The sequence below is a fragment of the Rhinoderma darwinii genome, chromosome 2 (genome assembly GCF_050947455.1).
Source record: "Rhinoderma darwinii isolate aRhiDar2 chromosome 2, aRhiDar2.hap1, whole genome shotgun sequence".
Lineage (NCBI taxonomy): Eukaryota > Metazoa > Chordata > Amphibia > Anura > Rhinodermatidae > Rhinoderma > Rhinoderma darwinii.
This window is the reverse complement of record NC_134688.1, coordinates 465,715,125-465,740,858: the sequence shown is the minus strand read 5'-3', so window position 1 is coordinate 465,740,858 and position 25,734 is coordinate 465,715,125. Positions and strand designations below refer to the sequence as shown.

The 25,734-nt window shown below is 43.5% G+C and overlaps 1 protein-coding gene across 1 annotated transcript in view; it reads left to right on the top strand.

Annotated features, from left to right (window-relative positions):
- BRWD1 (bromodomain and WD repeat domain containing 1) overlaps positions 1 to 24,225 on the top strand; it is a 99,510-nt gene extending 75,285 nt beyond the window's left edge. Inside the window, exons 27-39 of the mRNA XM_075854611.1 lie at positions 4,097 to 4,179; positions 7,182 to 7,293; positions 7,376 to 7,437; positions 8,135 to 8,290; positions 12,163 to 12,283; positions 12,384 to 12,509; positions 12,731 to 12,812; positions 15,028 to 15,141; positions 16,621 to 16,773; positions 17,186 to 17,349; positions 17,545 to 17,795; positions 18,264 to 18,443; positions 19,834 to 24,225. Coding sequence (XP_075710726.1) covers positions 4,097 to 4,179; positions 7,182 to 7,293; positions 7,376 to 7,437; positions 8,135 to 8,290; positions 12,163 to 12,283; positions 12,384 to 12,509; positions 12,731 to 12,812; positions 15,028 to 15,141; positions 16,621 to 16,773; positions 17,186 to 17,349; positions 17,545 to 17,795; positions 18,264 to 18,443; positions 19,834 to 20,762 — 2,533 coding nt within the window. The 3' untranslated portion in view covers positions 20,763 to 24,225. The remainder of the gene's footprint in view (positions 1 to 4,096; positions 4,180 to 7,181; positions 7,294 to 7,375; positions 7,438 to 8,134; positions 8,291 to 12,162; positions 12,284 to 12,383; positions 12,510 to 12,730; positions 12,813 to 15,027; positions 15,142 to 16,620; positions 16,774 to 17,185; positions 17,350 to 17,544; positions 17,796 to 18,263; positions 18,444 to 19,833) is intronic.
- The last annotated feature ends 1,509 nt before the right edge of the window (positions 24,226 to 25,734 follow it).

The following is a 25,734-nucleotide window of genomic DNA, read 5'->3' as shown; positions in this document are numbered from 1 at the left end:
CTATGTAGTGGGGGGGCACCGTCTACGCGGGGGCTCTATGTAGTGGGGGGGCACCGTCTACGCGGGGGCTCTATGTAGGGGGGGCACCGTCTACGCGGGGGCTCTATGTAGGGGGGGCACCGTCTACGCGGGGGCTCTATGTAGGGGGGGCACCGTCTACGCGGGGGCTCTATGTAGGGGGGGCACCGTCTACGCGGGGGCTCTATGTAGGGGGGGCACCGTCTACGCGGGGGCTCTATGTAGGGGGGGCACCGTCTACGCGGGGGCTCTATGTAGGGGGGGCACCGTCTACGCGGGGGCTCTATGTAGAGGGGGCACATTGTGTGTCTGTGACCGTGTATTCTATTATAATTAGAGGTGCAGTATATGGCGCTATTATTTAGAGGCGTGTGTGGCACCATGAGAATTTTATCTTCGTTTATAGGTGCAGAGATGCTTAAAGTGAGAAGCTGAAGACATCTGAGCGGAAAACTGCTGAAATGGGCCTTGGCCGGGTGAAATCATCATTGACCAGATGGAGACGTCACCTGTGAGTCGCTTAATGTAAATGTTCGGCCCCTAATCAGTACTGTAGTGACTATGATCTGCAGCGAGATAACGGGTGGTATGATTTTTTTTTTTGTGAGGCTGCTAATGATGTAGAACAGCCAGAGGGATGTCAATCAAGATCTGAGTGTCACCATTTCAATTTTTGGTTCAGGCAGCAGAAAAGCTAGAATCGGCCCTGCTCAGCGCTGGCTAATCATATTTCTGGCATGATGTCAGAAATACAACACATGACCGCTGAGCCCTTTGACTGCAGCTGTCACATATGATTACATATAAACAATCACCGGGAGTGCCGCCAGAGCGTCTGTGCTGGTTCACGGGGGTAAAGGAGAGGTAAGTATTGCTGCTTTGGCTTATTTATTTCATTTGCAACCTTTATCCCAAAAAATTTTTGGACTCTGTATAACCCAATTTAAAGTGTAACTAAACCTTAAAAAACGTTTGCTGTCATAATGACATGTCAAAAGTTTTGATCGGTGCAGGTCCGAGCACTGAGACCCCCACTGATTGCTAAAACTAACCGTCAAAAGCGCTCGGACAAGAGATGTGCTAACCGGCACAGCGCTCACCCAAGCGCTCCTTCCGCTTCGTTTTAGCCATCGGTATTGCTTGAACGCCCACCGATCAAAACTTCTGACGTCACCATGACATGGCAAAAGTTTTTTTTTAAAGTTTAATTAACTTTTAACAATTTTTCTCCCCACAAAAGGCAATAAGTCTTAATACTATTGTGCTATTGCTTAAGTAATTGGGCTCTATACTATTGTAAATATGTTGCTTTGTATCAGAACTTCAGGTGCATACACTTTGTAATACACATTGTGTTAAGGAGACTCTGTCACCACATTATAAGTGCCCTGTCTCCTACATAAGGAGATGGGCGCTGTAATGTAGATGACAGTAATGCTTTATATTTAGAAAAACAATCTGTTTTCACCACATTATGAGCAATTTTAGCTTTATGCTAATTAGCTTCTTAATGCCCAAGTGGACGTGTTTTTACTTTAGACCAAGAGGGCGTTGTACAGAGGAGTGCATGACGCTGACTGGTCACTGATTTGTCAGCATCATACACTCCTGTACAACGCCCACTTGGTTTAATCCGTGACCAGTCAGCGTCATGCACTTCTCTCCATTCATTTACTCAGCGCATAGTGACCCTGCGTTATTCACTATGTGCCGTCTTATTATACTGACATATTAACGTTACTGAAGTGTTTAGACCGTGACTAGACATTTCTTCCAGACAGGACGGATCCGGTCTATTCACAATCCCTGCACTTCGTTAACGTTTGTTTGGTACTTGCAGCAGAGCAAAGCGTAATCTCGCGAGATCTCGCTGTAAATGACAGGTTACAGCGAGATTATGCTTTGCTCTGCTGTAAGTACCAAACAAACGTTAAGGAAGTGCCGGAATTGTGAATAGACGGGATCCGTCCTGTCTGGAAGGAATGTCTAGTCACGGTCTAAACACTTCAGTAACGTTAATATGTCAGTATAAGGGTATGTGCACACAATAACTGCATTTACGTCTGTTATTACGGAGCTGTTTTCCGGAGAAAACAGCTCCTGAATTTCAGACGTAATTGCATGTACTGGCGTTTTTCGCTGCGTCTTTTACGGACGTAATTTGGAGCTGTTGTTCATTGAAGTCAATGAAAAACTGCTCCAAGAAGTGTCCTGCACTTCTTTGTCAAGGCTGTAATTTTACGCGCCATCTTTTGACAGCGACGCGTAAAATGACAGGTCGTCGGCACAGTACATCGTAAAGCCCATTGAAAGTAATGGGCAGATGTTTGCCGACGTATTGGAGCCGTTTTTCAGACTTGGGGTATGTGCACACACACTAATTACGTCCGTAATTGACGGACGTATTTCGGCCGCAAGTACCGGACCGAACACAGTGCAGGGAGCCGGGCTCCTAGCATCATACTTATGTACGATGCTAGGAGTCCCTGCCTCGCTGCGGGACAACTGTCCCGTAGTGTAATCATGTTTTCAGTACGGGACAGTAGTTCCACGGAGAGGCAGGGACTCCTAGCATCGTACATAAGTATGATGCTAGGAGCCCGGCTCCCTGCACTGTGTTCGGTCCGGGACTTGCGGCCGAAATACGTCCGTCAATTACGGACGTAATTAGTGTGTGTGCACATACCCTTAATTTGAGGCGTAATACGCCTCCATTACGTCTGAAAATAGGTCGTGTGAACCCAGCCTTAGACAGCACATCGTGAACAACCCGGTGACACTATGCGCTGTGTAAATGAATGGAGAGGAGTGCAGGACGCTGATTGGTCACTGATTGGTCAGCGTCATATACTCCTCTGTACATTGCCCACTTGGTCTAAAGTAAAAACACGCCCAGTTAGGCATTAAGAAGCTAATTAGCATAAAGCTAAATTCGCTCCTAATGTGGTGAAAATAGATAGTTTTTTCAGAATAAAAAGCACTGCTGTCCCCTACATTACAGCGCCCATCTCCTTATGTAGGAGACAGGGCACTTATAATGTGGTGACAGAGCCTCTTTAAACTTCTGCAAGCAGCTACAACATGTACAGGTAAGCAGGAAGCAGTCAGAGGCTGCAGGTTTTTCCTCGTCTGCTGCCACAAGGACGAGCTGGCTTCAATGGAACTAGACTTGTCTTTGCAGCAGCTCACGTAGACAAACCTGCAGCCGCTCTCTGCTCCGTGCCCCCTGTGTGCTGTTTGCAGAGGCGTGCCCGCTGTACGTAATAGGCAGTTTAAATGCCTGGTCCCTTTAACAGTGGAGCAAATATTCTCTGTGGACACTGCAGGCAGCCTAATGGGAGTCTTGCCTTTAGAAATGGATTGTAGCTCCTATTTTCTCTTGAGGATCTCTTATAAAACTTGGTTATGACGTTATGATTTGAAAGGATATTCCTATATACACAGGATATGCCATAAACGTCTGATATGGGTCCCACCTCTTGGTCATGCACCTATGTTGAGAACGGGGGTCCCCCAATCGGCATATCTCTCCATTCAATTCTACGAGAGTTATGGAAACGGACAACAAGCGTGCTAGTTGAGGGTTACGTTACTCCATCGAAGTGAATTAAGGGCCTTGCACGTTGGCAGCCACCTCTACGTTCATTATCTGTCTGGATGCTGTAGCAGGCGGCCACCTTATTTGACAGAATGGCGTTTGGGGGATCCCCGTTGCCAACATTGTTTGAGATCCCAAAGGTGGGACCCACATCTATCCCCCTTTACATCAATCTCCGCTAGATCAGCGCAAGGGGCGCTGTTGCATTGAAGCTCATCAAAAGTGCCACCGGCAGTTGTAAAAATCGGTACTGCAAGTGACGTATAAAGTTATCATTCGAGATTACAATCTAAGACTCTGTTCACACTATAGACTGCACTCTTCTTGCTATAATTATGCAAACCTGACAGACAGGGAATAATGCAAGTAAAGGACTTTAGATACTCAGAATTTATGAGTCGTTTTGTAAGTTTCATTTTTTTGTAAATATTCCTAAAAATAATAAAATGCACCTCTTTGGTTACATATTTTTGTCTTTAGATATCATGACATGCCAGACGTTATAGACTTCCTGGTCTTGAGGCAGTTCTATGATCATGCGCGTCGCACAGACTGGCAGGCGGGTAAGTTTACATACAGCTGCAATATATAAAGTAAGTTACCTTACACATAACGCTTTTAATGAAGACGAAACTGCGTCGGAGAGGCTATGTCTCCAATAAATCTATAAGGAAACTCCTTTTATTCTGGGAAATCATATGGTTCGCAGCTTCCAGACACACACACACCCCTATTGAACCCTTATAAAAAGGTAAAACATCCATAAGTGCTGCGAACATCCTCCACACACACACACACACACACACACACACACACACACACACACACACACACACACACACACACACACACACACACACACACACACACACACACACACACACACACAAAAATTAGCAAAAAAAAAATTAGCAAAAATACAAAATGAAAGGCAGGTGGCCAAGGATAGTAAAACAAATCCTAAAAAATTCTTCAAGCATATAAATGCAAAAAAGCCAAGGTCTGAACATGTAGGACCCCTAGATAATGGTAATGGGGAGTTGATCACAGGGGATCAAGAGAAGGCAGAGTTACTAAATGGGTTCTTTAGCTCTGTATATACAACAGAAGAAAGAGCAGCTGATGTAGCCGGTGCCAGTGCTGTTAATCTATCAGTTGATATACTGAATTGGATGAATGTAGAGATGGTCCAAGCTAAATTAAATAAAATAAATGTGCACAAGGCTCCGGGACCAGATGGGTTACACCCTAGAATTCTTAAAGAGCTTAGTTCAGTTATTTCTGTCCCCCTTTTCATAATATTCAGAGAATCTCTAGTGACTGGTATAGTGCCAAGGGACTGGCGCAGGGCAAATGTGGTGCCTATTTTCAAAAAGGGCTCTAGGTCTTCCCCAGGTAATTATAGACCAGTAAGCTTAACATCCATCGTGGGGAAAATGTTTGAGGGGCTATTGAGGGACTATATACAGGATTATGTGACAATAAATAGCATTATAAGCGACAGCCAGCACGGTTTTACTAAGGACAGAAGTTCTCAAACTAACCTAATCTGTTTTTATGAAGAGGTGAGCAGAAGTCTAGACAGAGGGGCCGCTGTGGATTTAGTGTTTTTAGACTTTGCAAAGGCATTTGACACTGTCCCCCATAGACGCCTAATGGGTAAATTAAGGACTATAGGTTTAGAAAATATAGTTTGTAATTGGATTGAGAATTGGCTCAAGGACCGTATCCAGAGGGTTGTGGTCAATGATTCCTTCTCTGAATGGTCCCCGGTTATAAGTGGTGTACCCCAGGGTTCAGTGCTGGGACCACTATTATTCAACTTATTTATTAATGATATAGAGGAAGGGATTAATAGCACTATTTCTATTTTTGCAGATGACACCAAGCTATGTAATATAGTTCAGACTATGGAAGATGTTCATGAATTACAGGCAGATTTAAACAAACTAAGTGTTTGGGCGTCCACTTGGCAAATGAAGTTTAATGTAGATAAATGTAAAGTTATGCATCTGGGTACCAACAACCTGCATGCATCATATGTCCTAGGGGGCGCTACACTGGCGGATTCACTTGTTGAGAAGGATCTGGGTGTACTTGTAAATCATAAACTCAATAACAGCATGCAGTGTCAATCAGCTGCTTCAAAGGCCAGCAGGATATTGTCGTGTATTAAAAGAGGCATGGACTCGCGGGACAGGGATGTAATATTACCACTTTACAAAGCATTAGTGAGGCCTCATCTAGAATATGCAGTCCAGTTCTGGGCTCCAGTTCATAGAAAGGATGCCCTGGAGTTGGAAAAAATACAAAGAAGAGCAACGAAGCTAATTAGGGGCATGGAGAATCTAAGTTATGAGGAAAGATTAAAAGAATTAAACCTATTTAGCCTTGAAAAAAGAAGACTAAGGGGGGACATGATTAACTTATATAAATATATTAATGGCACATACAAAAAATATGGTGAAATCCTGTTCCTTGTAAAACCCCCTCAAAAAACAAGGGGGCACTCCCTCCGTCTGGAGAAAAAAAGGTTCAAGCTGCAGAGGCGACAAGGCTTCTTTACAGTGAGAACTGTGAATTTATGGAATAGCCTACCGCAGGAGCCGTCACAGCAGGGACAGTAGATGGCTTTAAAAAAGGGTTAGATAATTTCCTAGAACAAAAAAATATTAGCTCCTATGTGTAGAAATTTTTCCTTCCCTTTTCCCTTCCCTTGGTTGAACTTGATGGACATGTGTCTTTTTTCAGCCGTACTAACTATGTAACTATGTAACTATGTAACACCCCTATTGAACCCTTATAAAAAGGTAAAACATCCATAAGTGCTGCAAACATCCTCCACACACACCCCACACACCACACACACCCCACACACCCCACACACCCCACACACCACACACACCCCACACACCCCACACACCCCACACACCCCACACACCCCACACACCACACACACCACACACACCACACACACCACACACACCACACACACACACGTGAATATCCATAGGGGTTTTCAGCACTAGAGAAATGTAAAAGAAGGGATTATAGCGGCAGGGGTTTTTCCGGACTTCCTGTCAATGTTCCCGAACCACAAATGGCTGACAACAGAGAGTGCTAGATTGCATTCACCTACACAGCAAATGGACAGAAGATGGACTTCCGGTTTAGTGTCGTTTTTAGGATCAACATTTACCACTTATCCATAGGATAGGTAATACATGTCTGACCCTGCTGCTCCATTGAATATTTATGGGGCTGACAGACAGCCATGTGCTGTCGCAGCGATCTCCATCATTCCCGTAGGCTTTAACTGGAGCGGGCACCGCACTTGCTTTTCGACCTCTCCATTCACCGTTCTCACTGCGGTCATGCAGTTATTAGGAGGGGCTCAGGACCTCTGTTCTAGTCATCACGGGGGCCACCTGCGATCAGACATTTATCACCAAAGGGATGATCTGAAAACACCTTCTCACAACTGTCAGCGTCATGTAGGTGAAGATTGACTGCCTCCAGTGTATAGAGCTGAATGACTATAAATGTCTCTTAATTCCTGGTTTAGGTGACCGCTTCCGGTCTATAATAGACGATGCGTGGTGGTTCGGGACCGTTGTTGGCCAAGAGCCGTATCAAGCCGATTATCCGGACAGCTTGTTCCAGTGCTACATTGTCAAGTAAGACCAGCAAATCCATCTACTATAACTCATCCGTGCATATACCGCTCATCTCTAACACGCTTTACTCTTCTATACACAGGTGGGACAATGGAGAGACGGAGAAACTAAGTCCCTGGGACATGGATGTCATTCCTGAGGATAGTACGTCCGTTTTGTACAATGTTGTTTTTTCTCTTCTGGTTTAGAATGTTTTGTATATTTCAGATATCTTTGCCTAACCTGAGAATATTGGGATAACTTATGAGCGTATTATTACCGGAGCATAACGGCTGTCCTATATGACAAGAATACATTTTGCGTGGCTCAATATGAACATGGCTTTTACTGACCGGAACTTGGTTATTTCATCTCCCCGTCATCGTACAGGATCACACGGACAGCCTGATTCTGCCCATTGAAAGCAGCACATAAATTAACGGGAACAAATGCCATTAACCCATTCATTTACGTGAGGCGTGCAGGAAGGGGGTTGATTAATTTAAGCCCTATTTAACATGAAGGGAGCAAACCCAACACATACAAACGGCCTTGTATAGACCCGGCCTAAATGTTCATTCCCTAGCTTCATTTATTCTATCGCCCAATTTCTAACTTGTCTAAATAGTTAGATGTACGGTAACAATTTCTTAAATTTGGCGTTCTCTGACTTCTCTGTAGTATCTGATGCCGTGACAAAGGAATTTCATCTTTTTTTTTTTTGTTTAAATTTAGATTCGGATGCATTTGGATCCTCCAGTGTTTTTGCACATTTTTATTATCCGATAAGCCAGTTCGTAAATACCCCGAGATCTTTTATGTCATATTTCATAGATTTTTTTTTTTTTTTTTTTCTCATTAGTACTTCCACCTGAAGAACCAGGAGCCAGCATCTCCATAACCGAAGAAGAGCGGGACACTTTGTTGTATTGCCCCCAGGAAGGAGAATGGGGGAACGGGAACCAAGACAGTGAATGTGAGCGAATTATTTGTGGCATCGACCAGCTCCTTAATCTAGGTGAGATGCTGACACTATGGATTTTTCCATTTGGTTTTTGAAGGGATTGGATTGGTGACTAAATTATTAAGAACCGTATGAAAGTTATTATGGCCAATTGATATCCAGTGACGATAGATGTAAAGTTTGTACGTAGCGAGACGGTTAACACATAAACGAAGATCTGTAGTAATGGCTAACAAAATATACTCAAGGGGTTTACTGAAAACAAACATTAATGGTCTATTCTAAGGGCTCATTCACACGAACGTGAATCTCGTCCAGGTTCTGTGCGTTGAAACAACGCACAGCACACGGACCCGTTGATTTCAATGGGGCTATTCACACATGCGTGATTTCACGCGGTGATTGTCCGTTGCGTGAAACTCACTGCATGTCCTATATTGGTGCGCGTTTTCACGCAACTGGTCGCCCATTGAAGTCAATAGGTGCGTGAAAACCACGGAAGCACGTGCATGAGAAACACATGCCACACGCAAGGCACATGTAAAAAAGCACCGCACATGGACAGTTTTAACGCACGTTTTTTACGCGCGTAAATCTCACGCTCGTGTTAATGTAGCCTTAGGATAAGCCATTAAATGTGTGACTGACCCCTCGGGGGGCCCCCACCACTCAGCAGAACTAAGCGGCTGCAAGGCACTTGCTAGAGCGTCGCGGCCGCTTCATTGTTATAGGCATATCGCTGCTTGTACTATTTAACAACTATTCATGTGAATGAGTCTTCGTGTGAACACATGTTGATGGCTTATCTGAAGTATCCCCATAAATGCCCTTCTAACCCATTCCCTGCCCACGACAAAGATGTATATCTTGGGTCGCTGTCAGTTGCCGCACCTTAACGTTCATTTTTGTCGTGATGATGATCTTGCGGGTGCACCTGAGTGATCAGCGGGAGGAGCGCTACTGTAATACACAGCCCTGATCCTGCCGCAAGCGGCGAAATTCTGACCCCTGCCCTGTACAAGGGATTTAGAACGGTGATCTCTAGTTCCAGCAGCTTAACTGGCAGAACCGGCATCACGATGGAGACCGGACCGGACATACTCGCAGGCCCTAATAGGCGCGTGTGCATATTTCTATGTGCCGGCATGCAATATAACAGCATATTGTTCATAAAAAAAAAAATGGGACCATTTTTTTTGGAAAAATTTAATTATAGAAAAACACAACGCACGTTTTAAAAAAATAGTTTCTTGTTAAATATGTAACTTTTCTGGTCCGTTCTTCCCACGACACATGAAATGAGCTGTAAGTGAAATGTATTTGTTAACCAATAAAAATATCCTGTTTCTTCCGATTGCCCCTGTGCCAACCCTGCTTCACACCTGCATGGCATCATAGTCTGCTTTTTATCACTGGTGTCGCATCTTATTTTTTATATCGCCTCCTAGAAATCTTTAGGCCTTGTACACACAAGTGATGACTTTTTTTTTTTTTTTTTTTTTTTAAATCAGATATTTTTTATTAAAGTTTTCAAAAGTATAAAGCACAAACATTACAAACAAGCCCCTTCCCCAACCCTCCCCCCAGGCACCATCATAAAATACAAAATGACAAGGTATATGAGGTAGAGCAATTGTCGGGTACATCAATCACATAATACACGATATATGAGATACATCATAAATTATCGGATAAACCAAGCACCCCCAAACCAGTATAACACTAAACAGATGTAGGTCAGATATATTCCTCTCTAATTCCCCCCTTCTCCTTACCCCACAACTATATATGCAAACCGTATACAGAACAGAGGGTAACACCATAGAGCGGTCCTGCACAGATTTTATGATACAGATTCCAGTAGACACAGCCGTGGCCCCCATATGGAATAACATTTTTTTTCCGCTTCACATAAACAGCCTTTTCTAGTACAGGGTGGGCCATTTATATGGATACACCTAAATAAAATGGGAATGGTTGGTGATATTAACTTCCTGTTTGTGGCACATTAGTATATGGGAGGGGGGAAACTTTTCAAGCTGGGAGTAGACCATGGCGGCCATTTTGAAGTCGGCCATTTTGTATCCAACTTTAGTTTTTTCAATGGGAAGAGGGTCATGTGACACATCAAACTTATCGAGAATTTCACAAGAAAAACAATGGTGTTTTGGTGTTATCTCTTTCCCATTTTCTAGAAGCAATCGGGGGATATTTATCCAAAAATTTACTAAGCAACAACTGATGTGTGAAATAACCCCCGATGTGACACTCCCAGTATGTAAAACTGACAGCACCCCATCTGTGTGTATTACCAAATCCACCGCCGCCTTCTGGGCCTCAAAAGCATGTCTTATCTGTAAGTATTGGTAGAAGGCGTTTGGAGGTAATGCAAACTCCTCCTGGAGCTGTTGATGGGTTTTAAATGCATCCTCCTGGAGCAGCTGTGATACACGGGAGATGCCTCTGGATTGCCAGCCCTCAAATCCCTCGAGAGAGAAGAACTCTGGGAGTGCCTTATTCCCCCATAAAGGTGTAAAGGCCGTGCAGACCCCCATATCTCTAATGGATCGGACCTTATCCCATACCTTGCACATGAGTGTATATGTGGGCATGTTTCTACCCACCAGCATAGTGACCTGCTTCCAAAACTGACAGTAGAACAGATGACCCGAACTGTATCTGTAGAATCGAACCAATGGATCCTGTCGGTATAAGTTCCCCCCACCCCTTAAAGTGCTGACCTTGTGAGGCAAGGAAGTCTAACCAAGGGTTGGGTAGTGCCAGACCGCCATCTTGCTTTGCTCGTTGTACAATTTCTCATTTAAGTCTGGGGTGACCCTTACGCCATATTAGGTCCCTAAAAAGTGCATTAATATAGTAAAAGTCGCGTAAAGGAATCCATACGGGGGAATTATGTAAAATGTACAGTAATTGTGGCATCAGGAGCATCTTAATAAGATTAACCCTACCCACCACTGTCAGGTATAATTTACACCAGCCCGTTATTTTCATTTTGAATTTGACTAAAAGGGGTCGCAGATTAAGCGCAGTATACTCAGAAGGAGAGGTCGAGACCATTATCCCTAAATATTTAAAATGTTCAACACATCTTATAGGTGTCCCCTGTACCCCTGGTGTAGAATATATTGGATCCACAGGGAGCAGGTGGGATTTATCCCAATTTATTTTAAACCCAGACAATGCCCCAAAGTTCTCAATTAGGGATATTGTTTCTGCCAGGGAATTACCCGCGTCTCCCAAATAGAGAAGCATATCATCTGCATAAAGCAACCGTATAAAAATCCTTTGATATCATCAGACAGACGTATGCGCGCTGCCAGGGGCTCTACTGCCACCGCAAACAGGAGGGGCGATAACGGGCATCCCTGTCTGGTCCCTCTTTTCAGAGCAAACCGTGGCGATAATCCCCCGTTTGCCCGTATTCGGGCCGAAGAGCAAGAATACAGGACCTTAATCCATGCTATAAAAGACGGTCCAAAACCCATGGCCTCCAAGGTGCACCAGAGATATCGCCATTCCACGCTGTCAAACGCTTTAGCAGCGTCCAGTGAGAGAATGGCTCTTTCACCTTCGTTGTCCGCCCTGAGCTGAAGATTCAAAAATAAAGGTCTCAAATTCGTGGCTGTCGACCTCGCAGGCATAAAACCGGTCTGATCCGGGTGTATAAAGGTAGACATAACGCCATTCCACCGCAGGGATAAGGCTTTCGCCAGAATCTTACAAGTGATGACTTTAAGACAGGATGCAACTGTGTGAGATGAGGGAAAAGTCTGCCCCTCCCCCAAGATACTGCGCCATTCTGGTCTATGGGCTGTGTCTTGAATTCCATAGTTCTGTAGCGGCGCGTATGTTTGCATGATGTTTGCTGCGTTTTATTGACGTGTGCCACTTGTTTTCTCTGACAGACATGGCGGCACTGTTTGCTGCCCCCGTAGATTTAAGTGTCTACCCATCATACTGCATGCTGATCGCTTACCCTATTGATCTCTGCACGATACGGATGAGGCTTGTGAATCGTTTTTACCGGTAAGTTGCAGCGTTCTTTGCTGGCATTACATGTGCGACGATCTATAGAAAAGGTTTCAACTCTGTCGGTGAACTTTCTGAATGTTTGTCTTTATTACAGAAGGGTCTCCGCTCTGATTTGGGAAGTCCGATACATTGAGCATAACGCCGGGACGTTCAATGTACCGGGCAGCAACATTACAAAGTCGGCTAAGAAGATCACAGACGTGCTGTTAAAATTCATAATGTAAGAATTGCACACAGGTGGGATCCGGTGATTGTTTAATTAGTTTGTTTTTTGCAAAAATGTTGCCGCTGTAAACACTGTGTGAATACACCCTTAGGGAAGGCCACACAAAGGGGCTCTATTTGGAAAATTACAGCAAAACACCAAGAAAACTATTGGCCCTTCCTGTGTAGTTTTCCACATAAAAATAAATTGTTGAAACGTTTTTTTTTTTTACCCAGGGGCAACGGCTGTACCAATATGACGGACTTGTGCACCACTACTGAGGTCACCACTGAAGGAGAGGAGTCGTGTGATGGACCGGTACGGCCTTTCAAATCTCAAACCTGAAGCCCCTCATATACATTTCAGATCTGAAGGCTTGCTTAATGTTATCTCTACTTTAAAGAGGCTCTGTCACCAGATTTTGCAACCCCTATCTGCTAGTGCAGCAGATCGGCGCTGCAATGTCGATTACAGTAACGTTTTTATTTAAAAAAAAGAGCATTTTTGGCCAAGTTATGACCATTTTTGTATTTAAGCAAATGAGGCTTGCAAAAGTCCAAGTGGGTGTGTTTAAAAGTAAAAGTCCAAGTGGGCGTGTATTATGTGCGTACATCGGGGCGTGTTTACTACTTTTACTAGCTGGGCGTTCTGACGAGAAGTATCATCCACTTCTCTTCAGAACGCCCAGCTTCTGCCAGATCACGCTGTGACGTCACTCACAGGTCCTGCATCGTGTCGGCACCAGAGGCTACAGTTGATTCTGCAGCAGCATCGGCGTTTGCAGGTAAGTCGTAGCTACTTACCTGCAAACGCCGATGCTGCTGCAGAATCAACTGTAGCCTCTGGTGCAGATGTGTCCTCGCTCGTCTGACACGATGCAGGACCTGTGAGTGACGACACAGCGTGATCTGGCAGAAGCTGGGCGTTCTGATGAGAAGTGGATGATACTTCTCTTCAGAGCGCCCAGCTAGTAAAAGTAGTAAACACGCCCCGATGTACGCACATAATACACGCCCAGTTGTACTTTTACTTTAAACACGCCCACTTGGACTTTTGCAAGCCTCATTTGCATAAATACAAAAATGGTCATAACTTGGCCAAAAATGCTCGTTTTTTAAAAATAAAAACGTTACTGTAATCTACATTGCAGCGCCTATCTGCTGCAATAGCAGATAGGGGTTGCAAAATCTGGTGACAGAGCCTCTTTAAGTCAACCTTTTAGTTTCTGTGGGTCATAAAAAAGATTTTATTCTGCTGGACTGAGGGGGGAAAAAAAAATGTTTATCATTAAAGGGGTGTTTCCCATCTTGATAAATATACCTATAAAGATTAACATAAAATTAGGGATTTTTGTAAATACCTTCTTTTTTTTTTTTTTTAGCAAACATTATCTAACGACATCGGGAGCGCGCACTGACAGAGCAGTGCGGCTTGATTGACATCAAGCCGCTCACGCCCCCTTTTAGAAAATCTAACCAGTACTAGCTGCATTATCTAGTTGAGGAAAAGGAGTTAGGAAATGGTTATTAACATTTTTTTTTAGAGCAATATATGTATATTTTTATTTGTTTAGGATGGATTAAAAAAGAAAAAAAAAACTCAACTTGGGAATAACCCTTTAAGTGTTTGCCATAATCAACATTAGAAGAAAAAAATGCTGGAAATCGATCCCTCTGCCTAATGAATCTATATAATGAGTTTCAATTTTGAATTGAATTCCTGAAATAAATGAACTTTTTGATTTTCTAAGTCATTGAGAAGGACCTGTATTTAATTTTATTGCTCCCCTCGCCTTGCCTTAAAAGAGTTGTCCACTCATAAGAAATTCAGGCCATCAACGTGATTGGTGCGGGTTCGACACCTGGCACCCCCACCGATCAGCTTTTTTCAAGCGGTTGTATGAGCGCTGCTTCCCCTTCATTCCTTTTCTGCTCGTACTGTGGTTCGCCGACACTCTTGTAGTGGTAGTTCACAGTATTACAGCCTTCTCCCATTCACGTCAACAGGAGAAGGCTCGAATACCGTAAACCGTCGCTGCATGTGTGTCTGCTATTCACAGTACGAGCAGATAAGGATTAAAGGGAAAGCAGCGCTCATACGACCCCTTCAAAACAGCTGATCGGCGTGGGTGCTGGGAATCGGACTCCCCGTCAGATATTGATAACCTATCCTGAGGATAGGCCATCATCTTCTTAGGATTAGAAAACCCCTTTAAGTTTGGAGGTCCTGCCAGGTTGTGATGCATATGGCAAGATCTGAATTAACAGCTCTGGCGCTCTGCAGAATTACATTTGACCGCCTCCTCGGGGTGTATTAGGGGGCTGGTTTTGTGCCAGTTCTGATTGGTGAAGGTGTTATTAGTTATGGATCCTGAAGAGTGCACATTAAAGGCTTAAACTTGGATAAAAATAAACTCCATCGCACAAAGCATGAACTTTATATTACCATTTATACTTATCAGTCGGCGCATTTGAAAATTATGACTATTTTTATTTTTTTATTTTTTCTCCAAAATGATCTCTTATCACAATAGAGGGAAAATAACACCAATTCCTGGAAGAGCCGCTGCATGGTCCTAGTTGACTTTATAATAGACTGTGAAGACTCTGAGCCCTTCAGGGAACCAGTGGACCTGGAGCAGTTTCCTGTAAGAGAATATTTATTCCTGATATTGCTTTGATTTTAAGCAGCATTTGAAATGTTTTTTTTTGCTGGGTTTTTACTGTCTTCGTTACAATGTGAATAAAGCTTTGTGTTCCAGCCATTAACATTCGTTCCCTATCCAAGGAATAGGTGATAAATGTTAAATCAGTGGGGGCTGAACCACTGGAACCCCCACCGGTTACTAGATCAGGGATCGCATCACCTATAGAGGTCACGTGCTGTTTTTAGCCTCTGAGCAATGTCTTATGTCGCTATCAGTCTGAGAGGCTTCGTTCACATATCCGCCAGGATCCCGTTCCGACGTAGACTACGCTATTGATTCCGGCAAAATGGCGGAACCCTTGCACAACGGAGATAAACTGAAACCATTGGGACTGGATCCGTCACCATTGTGTCAGTCAGGGTACCATTCCGACGGAAAGCCACGTCGGAACGGGACCCTGGCGCATATGTGAATGAAGCCTAACAGGCACTAAAAGGGGTTGTACCAGAATCAAAAATGATCACCTTCAGTATCTACAGGTTAGGTGATTATTTTCTGATCGCTAGGACCCCCTCCGATCGTGAGAATGGGGGTTCCAAACCCCATGTTTCTCCTGACTGCTTGATAGAAGTGAGGACATTTAATGGAGCAGCGGTTGAACATGTGTGCTGCCGATCCATTCAAAGTCTATGGGAATGACTGAAACAGCTGAGTACTGCGCTCGACTGTTTCAGTCAGTCCTATAGACATTCAATAGAGCGGCGGCGGATGCTTGCATGCCGGTCCATTCAAGCTCCTCCTTATTCCAGAAGGTGCAGTGAGGAGGATCTGGAGGTTCAGGACCCCTGTTCTCGTGATCGGTGGGGGCCCCCAGCGATCAGAAAATATCACCTATCCTGTGGATAGGTGGTGATTTTTGATTCTTGGAATACCCCTTAAACTGTTAATGAAGAAGAAAGATGATGGGATGTGGATCAGTAAGGCCTTGTTCACACGGCATCTATTTGACACGTTTTTGATGCGTTTTACATGCCGAAAAATGTGTCATACGCATGCTTTATGCTTCCCATTGACATCAATGGGAAAAAGCGCATTGTAGCTTTGTAGTGCATAGGACGTGTTTTGAAACGCGTCATGTAAAAGAAAGCGTCAGGTTAATTCTTGGTGCGTAAAACACGCAGACTACGCGCCTAATTCCTATAGTCAATGAGAGTCCTAATTACGCGACAAAAACGCTAGCGTTTTTGACAAGTTTACACGTAGTTTTTTTTCTTTTTTTGAGTGCCGTGTGAACAAGGCCTAAGGGTTCCTTCGCTATGTTTGGCTTCTATGTGCTGAAAAAAGTTCAGAATCATTGATTGTGGGAATCAACTTTTTTATTTTTTTTAAATTCCTCCCTAACGCCATTTGTAGCTATACCAAGTTTTGGATTTCCTTTATAAAGTCATTTAGTAACACTTGTATTTTCTTTTCTTGTAGGATTACAAGGACATTATTAAAACCCCTATGGATTTTGGGACCATAAAAGAAACTTTGACGGCTGGAACTTACAGCAGCCCTTATGACCTGTGTAAAGATATGAGATTAGTCTTCTCAAATGCAAAGTTATACACACCGAATAAAAGATCGAGGGTAGGATACGATGTCCTGAGACGTTCATAGTTCGTGCTGTATGTCTATGGCTCTGCTCACAACTTTAATGGGTTCCAGCATGTTTTCAAGTATTTTTGACGTCAAGAATAGGACAGTCTGCAGGGCTGCTTCAACCCCAATGTACCCTATTAAAATCAATGGGGTCTGTCAAAAGTCTTGGCGTTTGAAAACCGATCCGGCATAACTTTTTATGGCTCCGTTAGAAACTGGAGCCATGACGATAGTGTGAACGGAGTCATAGAATTTATGTCTGTAAAGTCCTTCAAATGTTACAATAGAAAACGTCTCACATATGCACTCGACTTCTTTGCACTTTTATCACCACTCGACTTCATTTTAACCCTTTTCTGTAGCTCTGTTTTTGTTAATGATTTGCATTTTTCCTGTGTAGATCTATGGTATGGTATTAAGACTGTCCGCACTTATAGAGGAGAGGATGAAAGGAATTATCTCGGATTACAAATCTGCCCAAAAGTCTAAAAGGCATTCTGAGGATTGCAGAGCCATGAAGAGAGCCCATGTAAAGGATGTGCCGCACGAGCGACGATCGCAGAGGTGAGAGCCTTATTGCTGGACATGGGGCTGTATTACTGTTGCAATCATATGGGTAGATTTCCCTAAGAATTTCAGATAATATACAGATGATTTACCCGGAAATGGCTGTGATACTTACGTTGTATCATCCCATGGGTGCGTGTTTACACTTTCTGGATCCCACCTTTTGTATAAATGTATTTTATCACTTTGCAGCACCATATTCAGAAAAGTCCGACAAGCAAGAACATCCACGTCCGAAGAAATAAACCGATGTCTTTTAGAAATGTCTTCACCACAGCCTACCTCAAGTGCAGCAGCCTACGCTCAGAGTCCCCTCAGTGTAGCCAGTTCCTCTTCAAGACACTTTAATGGACAATCACCTGGCTCCTCACCCACATCATTCGCTAAATCCCATACATCAAATAGAGAGCGTGATTCCTCACCAAGCTCTTCTGTGTCATCAGGTAATATAAACAAGACCTAAAGGGTGATTATAAATGCTTTCTCCGGTCTGATCTTACATCAGGTGTGGAGACGCAGGTAGCTGGCTGGGTGATAAAGTTGCTGGGACAAGAGTCTTGTGCATGGCTCCTGTTAGAGTACAGCACCGCCCAGCATACTTTCTGCGTCCCATATAAGATCGGGCAGGAGATGGCATATATCGTGACACCTGCCGAATCCCACCTTTACAAGGAGGGTCTCTGCAGTACATCCGTTAAAGATACCTGGCGTGAGTTCGACAAATCATTCAACAATTCTTTCTGTCCCCATATTGACAGTCTCTGATGCGGCTGAGAGAAGTGCAATGCCCGATGTGGAACATTTGACCCAATGTTATGACCCGCAGTCTCATGGCCCCTCTCTATGGTTGTGTATGTTGTCCGTGTAATATAATAGTACATTTTTCTAACGCTGTATCCTTGACTTTGTAGGAGGTGAAACAGACTCTTCCTCTTCTACCTCGGCTTCTGAACATTCCTCCAGCTCTTCGTCTTCCTCCAGCTCAGAAACAAACCACAAGACTGATTCGAGTTCAGTGTCACACAGGGTTAATGGCAAGAAATCTAAAATCAGTAATGGCAGACCACCGAGATCCACTGCATCGAAGAAAGGTAAATTATTTTAAAATGGGTTGATTTCACCTAAAAGCAAAAGGGGTTAATTCACACGGTGCGGTCAAGACTGCACTGTGTGAATATACCCAAACCGCACACACGTTTGATGCGTTCCAACCGGAATTGGAGACAGATATTTCTGCTTTCAGCAAGTCTTGGCCAGTGTATAAAGATACAGGGCTAGTGAACTGATGGAAAGCCTAGGCAGGACTCGGGGCTCTATGGAGATGCAGAGTTGTCATGTTAAGATCTTGCACCGTGAGATTTAGCACACACAGCCTGAGCTTAGCGATCAATTGTCTTACTGATCTCAAACTATTAAACTTTCATTCAACCCCTTCCTGACTTATATTTATGTCATAGCCGGGTAGGTGCAGTATAGAGCAGGGTCACGGGCTGAGCCCACTCCATACAACGGGAGTGCCATGGTCGATGGTTGGCATGACAGCCTAGGGCCTAATGAAGAGCCCAGGTCTGCCATCTTTGTAAGTCCTGTCTCCGGCGGGGCTTAATAGGAGACTGTCAGAATCCCGATGTATTGCAGTATATAGTGCGAGCGATCCAACGATCGCTGGCTTAAGTCCTCTAGGGGGACTAATAAAAAGAGTAAAAGAGAGGTTTGTGGTTTTTGTTTTTTTTTGTATGTTCAAAGTTTAAAAAAAAAAAAACACTCTTCACAGAGTTTTTTGCAGGCGGAATTTCTGTCTCAATATTCCGTTTGGAAGTTTGAGGCAGATTTTCTTCTCCCTGCACGCCGATTTTCGCTGCGTTTTTCACCCGCGGCAATTGAGAGCCGCGGGGAAAAAACGCAGCGAAATACGCTTTCTCTGCCTCCCATTGAAGTCAATGGGAGGTCAGAGGCGGAAACGCCCGAAGATAGGGCATGTCGCTTCTTTCTCCCGCGAGGCAAAAAATAAGCCCTCACTATTGCTCCATCGACAGAAGAATAAAGAAGTTATGGCTCTCAGAATTTGGCAACACAAAATAAATAGTATTTTTAACAATTCGTTTTTCCTTGTAAAAGTAGAGAAATATTTTAAAAAATAAACCAGAATAAACTTAACGTGACGTTTTTATTGCACGGTGAACGCTATAAGAACCAAACCCAAAAAACAATGGCGGAATCGCTTCTTTTTTTTTTCCCTATTCCATCCCACGGATATTTTTCCCCGTTTCTTGGTACAAATATATGGTGCCATGTAAAACGACAACTCATCCCGCAAAAAAAAAACAAGCCCTCCTACGGCTATACCGATGGAAAATTAAAGTTATCCCTTTTGGAAGGTGGGGAGGAAACCATGAAAATGAAAATCCGATAAGTTGCTGCAGTGGGTAGGGGGTTAATTCAGTTTTTCACAGATTTTGTTTTCTGTTTTTTTTTATGCAGTGTCTCAGGGCAATAACCAAAGGAGAACTGCGTCCAGCAAAAGAAGAATTGCAAGTTCCTCAGAATCCGACTCCGAATCTGCTGGAAAAACTCATCCGGGAACGTGGAAGAAAGCGCCCCGCAAATGTGCTGCCCTGGCCGCGAACAAGATCAAAAACATGTCCGATGTAGAAAACAGCGCCTCCACGTCTGACAGCGATTGCAGCGCAAGCAAAAACAGCCGGACCCTGCCCCAGCGGACCGCAGCGGAAAGAGCAATGAAACGGCTCCTGCATGACAGCAAAGAGGATGCGGGTTTAGGAAGCGACAGTGAGAGCGATCGTCCAACGATCAAAGTGGCAAAGCCTCAATCTCCGGAATGTAGAGTCGTCCTTACCGACGTATGTCCAACTGGCACTTTTGGAGGTAGATTATCTTATACCTGGAACGGGGAAGAGTCCGATACTGATTCAGATTCCGACTCCGACCTTAAATTACCTGAAAGAAAGAGGCCGAAAAAATCTTCCTCTCCGCCGTGTGCTAGAAAACAAAGAAGAATAAGCGACACGGACGCCATATTCTCCAGCTCGGGTGAGTGTTCTCCACCCAGGAACATTAATGGTATTTCTTCAAAAACAGAGTCGTCGCTCTCTGATGACAGCGAGGACATCCGGAACAGTAGGAGTGTTGTGAGGAGATCCAAAGATCAGGACCACAAGAGGAAGCGTATCCCTAGTAGCTGCGATGAGGACTCTCAGGAAGAGGACAGCGGGCCAGTCCGCAAATTAACTCGCCGCTCGAAAGTACGCACAAGAAACCAAGGGAAAAGGACGGTGAGGTACGACGAGAACCCGGCTCACAGCGACGAAAACGTGAACGGTGCGCAGCCTCAAACCTCGCGTCTTCAGAGGGTGGCCCACAGAGAGAGAGCCAGGCAGTTCCTCCGCTAATTCACAAAAATTTTGACTTAACCGTTTGTTCCAATTCAGGGATTAGACTTTTTGTGACTTCATTTTTTTTGCTTTTTCTCTCTCGAAAAATCAGATATGTGAATGTCCACAAGAGACTTTTTACTACTTTGACTTGCACTTGTTATTGAAGCATTTATAGCACAGATGCCAACATGTGCCTCACCACGGGGCAGACGTCATCTGAGGGGCAAAAAGTGTTTGTATTTACAAATGTCTTACATTTGGTAATTTTGAGGCTACAGGCCGTGTGACCCCACATCCCTCTTTTTACGGTTTGACTTACTGGCCATTGAACACTAATTTGCACAGCTTACGTTTACAAATGTCTATAGTTTTTGTATTTTTTTTTTTTTTCCCTGTTACATTTTTTACAAACTGCAAAATGTTGCTAACAAAAAAAAAACAAAAAAAAAACATTTTTTTTTTTTTTCGTCACTTGAACACATTTTTCTTTAAAAATCCAGTACAGGTTAATGCTGTTTTTTTTTTTACTTTTTATCTCCAGTACTGAGATCTTCCCTCCACACTGAATTTTTTTCTATATTTTTTTTATTTTGTCTTTCTTTCTTTGTCCTCTCAGTTTTCACTTCGTGAAAACGTTACGAAGTATTATTTTGTGAGACGATTAGCCCTGGGTTGATTTTGCTGTAGCCATAATAGTATGGGTAGACCGCCATTTTGAAGGTACAGCAACTATGAATTGTCGCTTACTGAAATATCTGCAGATAAAGAATGAAATAATCTGTCTTCCAATAATGGCAAAGATTTTTTTTTTTTTGTCTTAAAGAGATTCTCTACCTAAATTATTATATATTTTTTTCTTAGTAATAGCTAAATACTATTGCTGCATGAAATGGGTAATGGCATAAGATGACTACTACCCCAACCGTCAGAGTGCCAAACCATCTTTAAAGGCTATGTAAACTTTGATAGCTTTTTTTTTTCCTTATTAAATGTATGTGTTTTTGAACATATTTTTTTAATTGATATTTATTTTAAAAATTTTTACTTTTTGTGATGCAGCTTCTATGTATGCACTATACATAGAAGCTGTGTAGCTCTGATTGTAAGCAGAGTCCGTCAGTCAGCTGGACCGACAACTCTCATATGTGATAGCTATTAGGGTTACAAGGTGTAACAGGAACTGCTGCCGGCCGAGCTGTCTTTTGAGCAGATGCTAGTGCATACATAGAAGCTGCATAGTGCTGATGGGATTGGTGTTAGGGTTTTGGGTTACAGAGGTGCTACATAGAAGCTGCATCACAAAAAGTAAATACAGTTTTTAATGTCAATTTGAAAAATGTTTAAAAACACATATAAAACATACATTTCATTAAAAAAAAGTGAAAATCTTTACATAAATCTCCACCTTTGACACCATATTGCTTTTAGGTCAACATTCTGTGCTGATTTCTTTATGTATCTTTGTAGTGGTCTATGTTTTTCTTAACCAGATCTTCAAATCTGCATAGACATAATTACGGAAGATTCTAGCTGCCTGTAGTCACCACTAGGGGAGGGGGTGCGGTGGCTTACTGGATACTGATTATACATTCAACTCCATAATAAAACTGTATGCAGTAAGCTCCCCCTAGTGGTGGCTGTGGGCAGCTAGAATGTTTGTTTTATTTCTGTTGAGCAGATTTTGAGTTCCTTTTACGGAAAACTGCGTTACGACTGATACTGCACTGTATTAGGTAATCGGCAAGGACTTTTGGACCTGTTATGGTTTAAAAACAAAATGGTTTTCATTGGTGGACCATTCACTTTAGATTGAACTGCCAACGGTCTGGTTGCTATGGATAAACTACCTAACGACCGCAGTATTTTTAATTTGGTTTTTAGGGCAAGTCCCTAGCAACCAGTCTCTTAGATCTTTTAGAAAGCATTACCATAAAGTTTAAAGGGGTTGTCCATTACCGGACAACTGATGACCTATCCACCGGATAGGTCATCAGTATAATATCTGTGGGGGTCTGACACCCGGACCCCGCACCGCTCAGCTGCTCTAGTGGTCTGCGGGAACTGGATGTCATTGCACAGTATGTTGGCTCTGTACATTGTATAGTGGCCGTGCGGCTGTGCTGCAAATCTGCTCCTATTTACTGGAACAACTTGAACCGCACTGCTGCTATTCTGTAAACGGAGTCACCCGCTTCCGGCATGGACGTCCAGTGCCCAGAGGCCACCGGAGCAGCTGATTGGTGCTGGGTCCGGGTGTTGGACCCCCAGACATTATATACTGCTGACCTATCTCGTGGGTAGGTCATCAGTTGTCAGGTAGTGGACAACCCCTTTTAAGTGTAAATGGCGAGGAGGCCCAGCAGGATTAAACCTCTTCTTACTCTGTAGCTCTATTCACACGTTGCAGTTTTGGTGCAGTTCTCATGTGTTTATGGAGCTTGAAGAAATGAGGTGTGTAATTGGAAGGGTCAGAATTTTCCTCCATTCTGGGACAAGGAAGTGTGAACTGGGTCTATCTCCTACTGCTGCAGTCTAGCGATGTTCTTATAGTTTAGGGGGAGGACTAGTGGTGTTTTACTTGGAGTTGCACATTTCGTTATATGTTGGGAACTTGCTTTTATAGCTACTTCCTAATAGAACTGAATGATCTGTATGGATTGGCCGGGCGGCTGCTGATCTCCCACTGGACACTGATTTTACAACAATCGGAGTGCAGAGGACAGGCTGCCATAAATAGGAGTCTTGTCTGTGGGGGATGGGCAGAGGCAGGAATTTTGGTTTCCTGCAGCTCCCTAGTCGCTGCATGCAGATAGTTTGTTAATGCATATTTTATTTATTCCCTACGTGTGATACCCGGCCGCCGAGAGGAGTGTCTGACTCTTCTACATGGCGGCTAGACCCCCAAGGACAGAACCGGCCGGTATCTGCTCCGCACTTGTTGGCCTGGAAATGCCACCCAAAGCAGATTATTTTTTTTATTTTTTTTGGATGTCTACGACAGGCCAACAGCAACGTGACCTTCCCAATACATATTGTTTTTCCAGACCTATTTGTCTCCAACAGAGGAAGTTTTGTTCGTGTGCAGAAAATGAGATGAAAATGCTGCAAATATGGGAGATCAGTTAAGACTTGCCTAGGAATCAGATCAGATACCTATAGAGCGCCTATAGCCATTTACCCTCGTTTTAAAGGGCCGGTGTGTTTGGTGCTCACGTGATTTCATTAAAACCATTTGTAAGTGTGCAGCGACAGTGATATTTTATTTGTGTCAAATCCGAAGTCTGGAATGGCTTTTTGCACTGTTTGCAGTTTGGATCCTGTCTGTGTGTGAGCGTGGGGTGCTATGAAAACCGAGGTGTTCACAATAAACTTTTTGACATCTAATTATATATAAAAGTATTTTTCTGCTAGAGATTAAACGTTTATGTGCAATTTGGAGACCATTGCTTTATTTTGAATAAAGAAAAGTTGTACGGGTTTTATTTGTATGATTGTAGTGGGCACAGATGGCGTCGCATTGGTGAAGACTACACCATCCTGCAGTAACCAGTCATAAAGCACAACCCTGGCATGTGGGTTTTAAAAAAAAATTACAATGGTGAATCTGTACTGAAACTAGGGTATGGTAATATCTAGTTATCAATTTATGCTTACATTTACAGGAGGAATAACAGAGGAACAGCACAATACAGAGTTCTAAGAAAAGCTGCTCCAGAATTATTTAATGAATTTTTTTTATTTTTTTTTACTAGAGCTTACAAGTTATGTTCTGATTTATTAATGTGTTAGAGGGAAACAGTCACATTGAACATGCAGTGTGTCGGCAGCATGTTCTAGCCAGGAGGAGTTGAGCAGGTACATGTGTGGCTTTCTGGGAAAACATTCAGGATAATTTGTAATTTATTCATTTAAATCCCTTCTGTTGCTCTGCTTAAGAGTCCAGTGGGCGGTCCTACTTAGTGATCGTTCTATATACAAGAGGGGAAGCTGTAAATCATTGCGAGAGACTGCCCACTGGACTCGTAAGCAAAGACTCACAACTATATATCAATCTCCTCGCCTGCTGCTGCTCCTCTATAACACGCTGCCAGTATATGGGACGTTTTTTTAAAATGGATTTTAGGGAAATGTACGATCAGCAATCCCGTAATGTTTTTAGAATTTCGCCTTACGCTGCAGTTCTTCTCTACAGGGTCTTTAAACTAATCCTGATACTGTGTTATATCTAGTGCAGGTCCTGAGGGGGAAGGAGCACGACTCATTCAAAGAACACCAAAGATGGAAGTCCTGTAAAGCGAACACTCCGGTCCCGGGACAACACTTAAAATCTGATGGTCTAAATGGAGTAATAGTACTTGATGCTCTCTAGTTGTGCCCCTCCGCTGTGTATCTGCCAGTTTAGGGTCCCCTTTGTGTTGCCCCAAAATGACTGCAGCGCTTCTTAGACTATGAATCTGAGACCCACTCTACTTGGATTGGACAGAGCTGCTCACGTGAGCAGTTGTGTCCAATCCCTGAACTGAGGGAGTGTCTTAGACACCATCGGAGAAGTGCTGTGGCTATTTTGAGATCGCACAGAGAGGACACTAAAACATTGGATCTGCACAGAGGGGTACAATTGGAGGGCACCAGGTAACATTACTCCATATACCCCTACACGTTTATAATTTGGTCCCAGGATTGGCAGGTTGCTTTAAATTTCCTGCTACTGTTGCAGGTGCTATTGTGTTACTGGGGTGTGTGGTGAGGTGACCGCCTTGTTAGGGTCTGTTCACACTTAGTATTCGTCTACTCTCTGATGTACAGGTCGGAGGTATTCTGTTTTATACCTCTGATGAATTGCCATACATTGCCAGTAGGTGTTTGTTGTAGTTAAAAATAAATGTATACTGCTTTTTCTAAAAGTCACTGTATAGAGAAGCACAAAAAAAAAACGATGCTAGTTTACAGGGGACGAATAAATTATACGGACGCATATCAGCCCAGC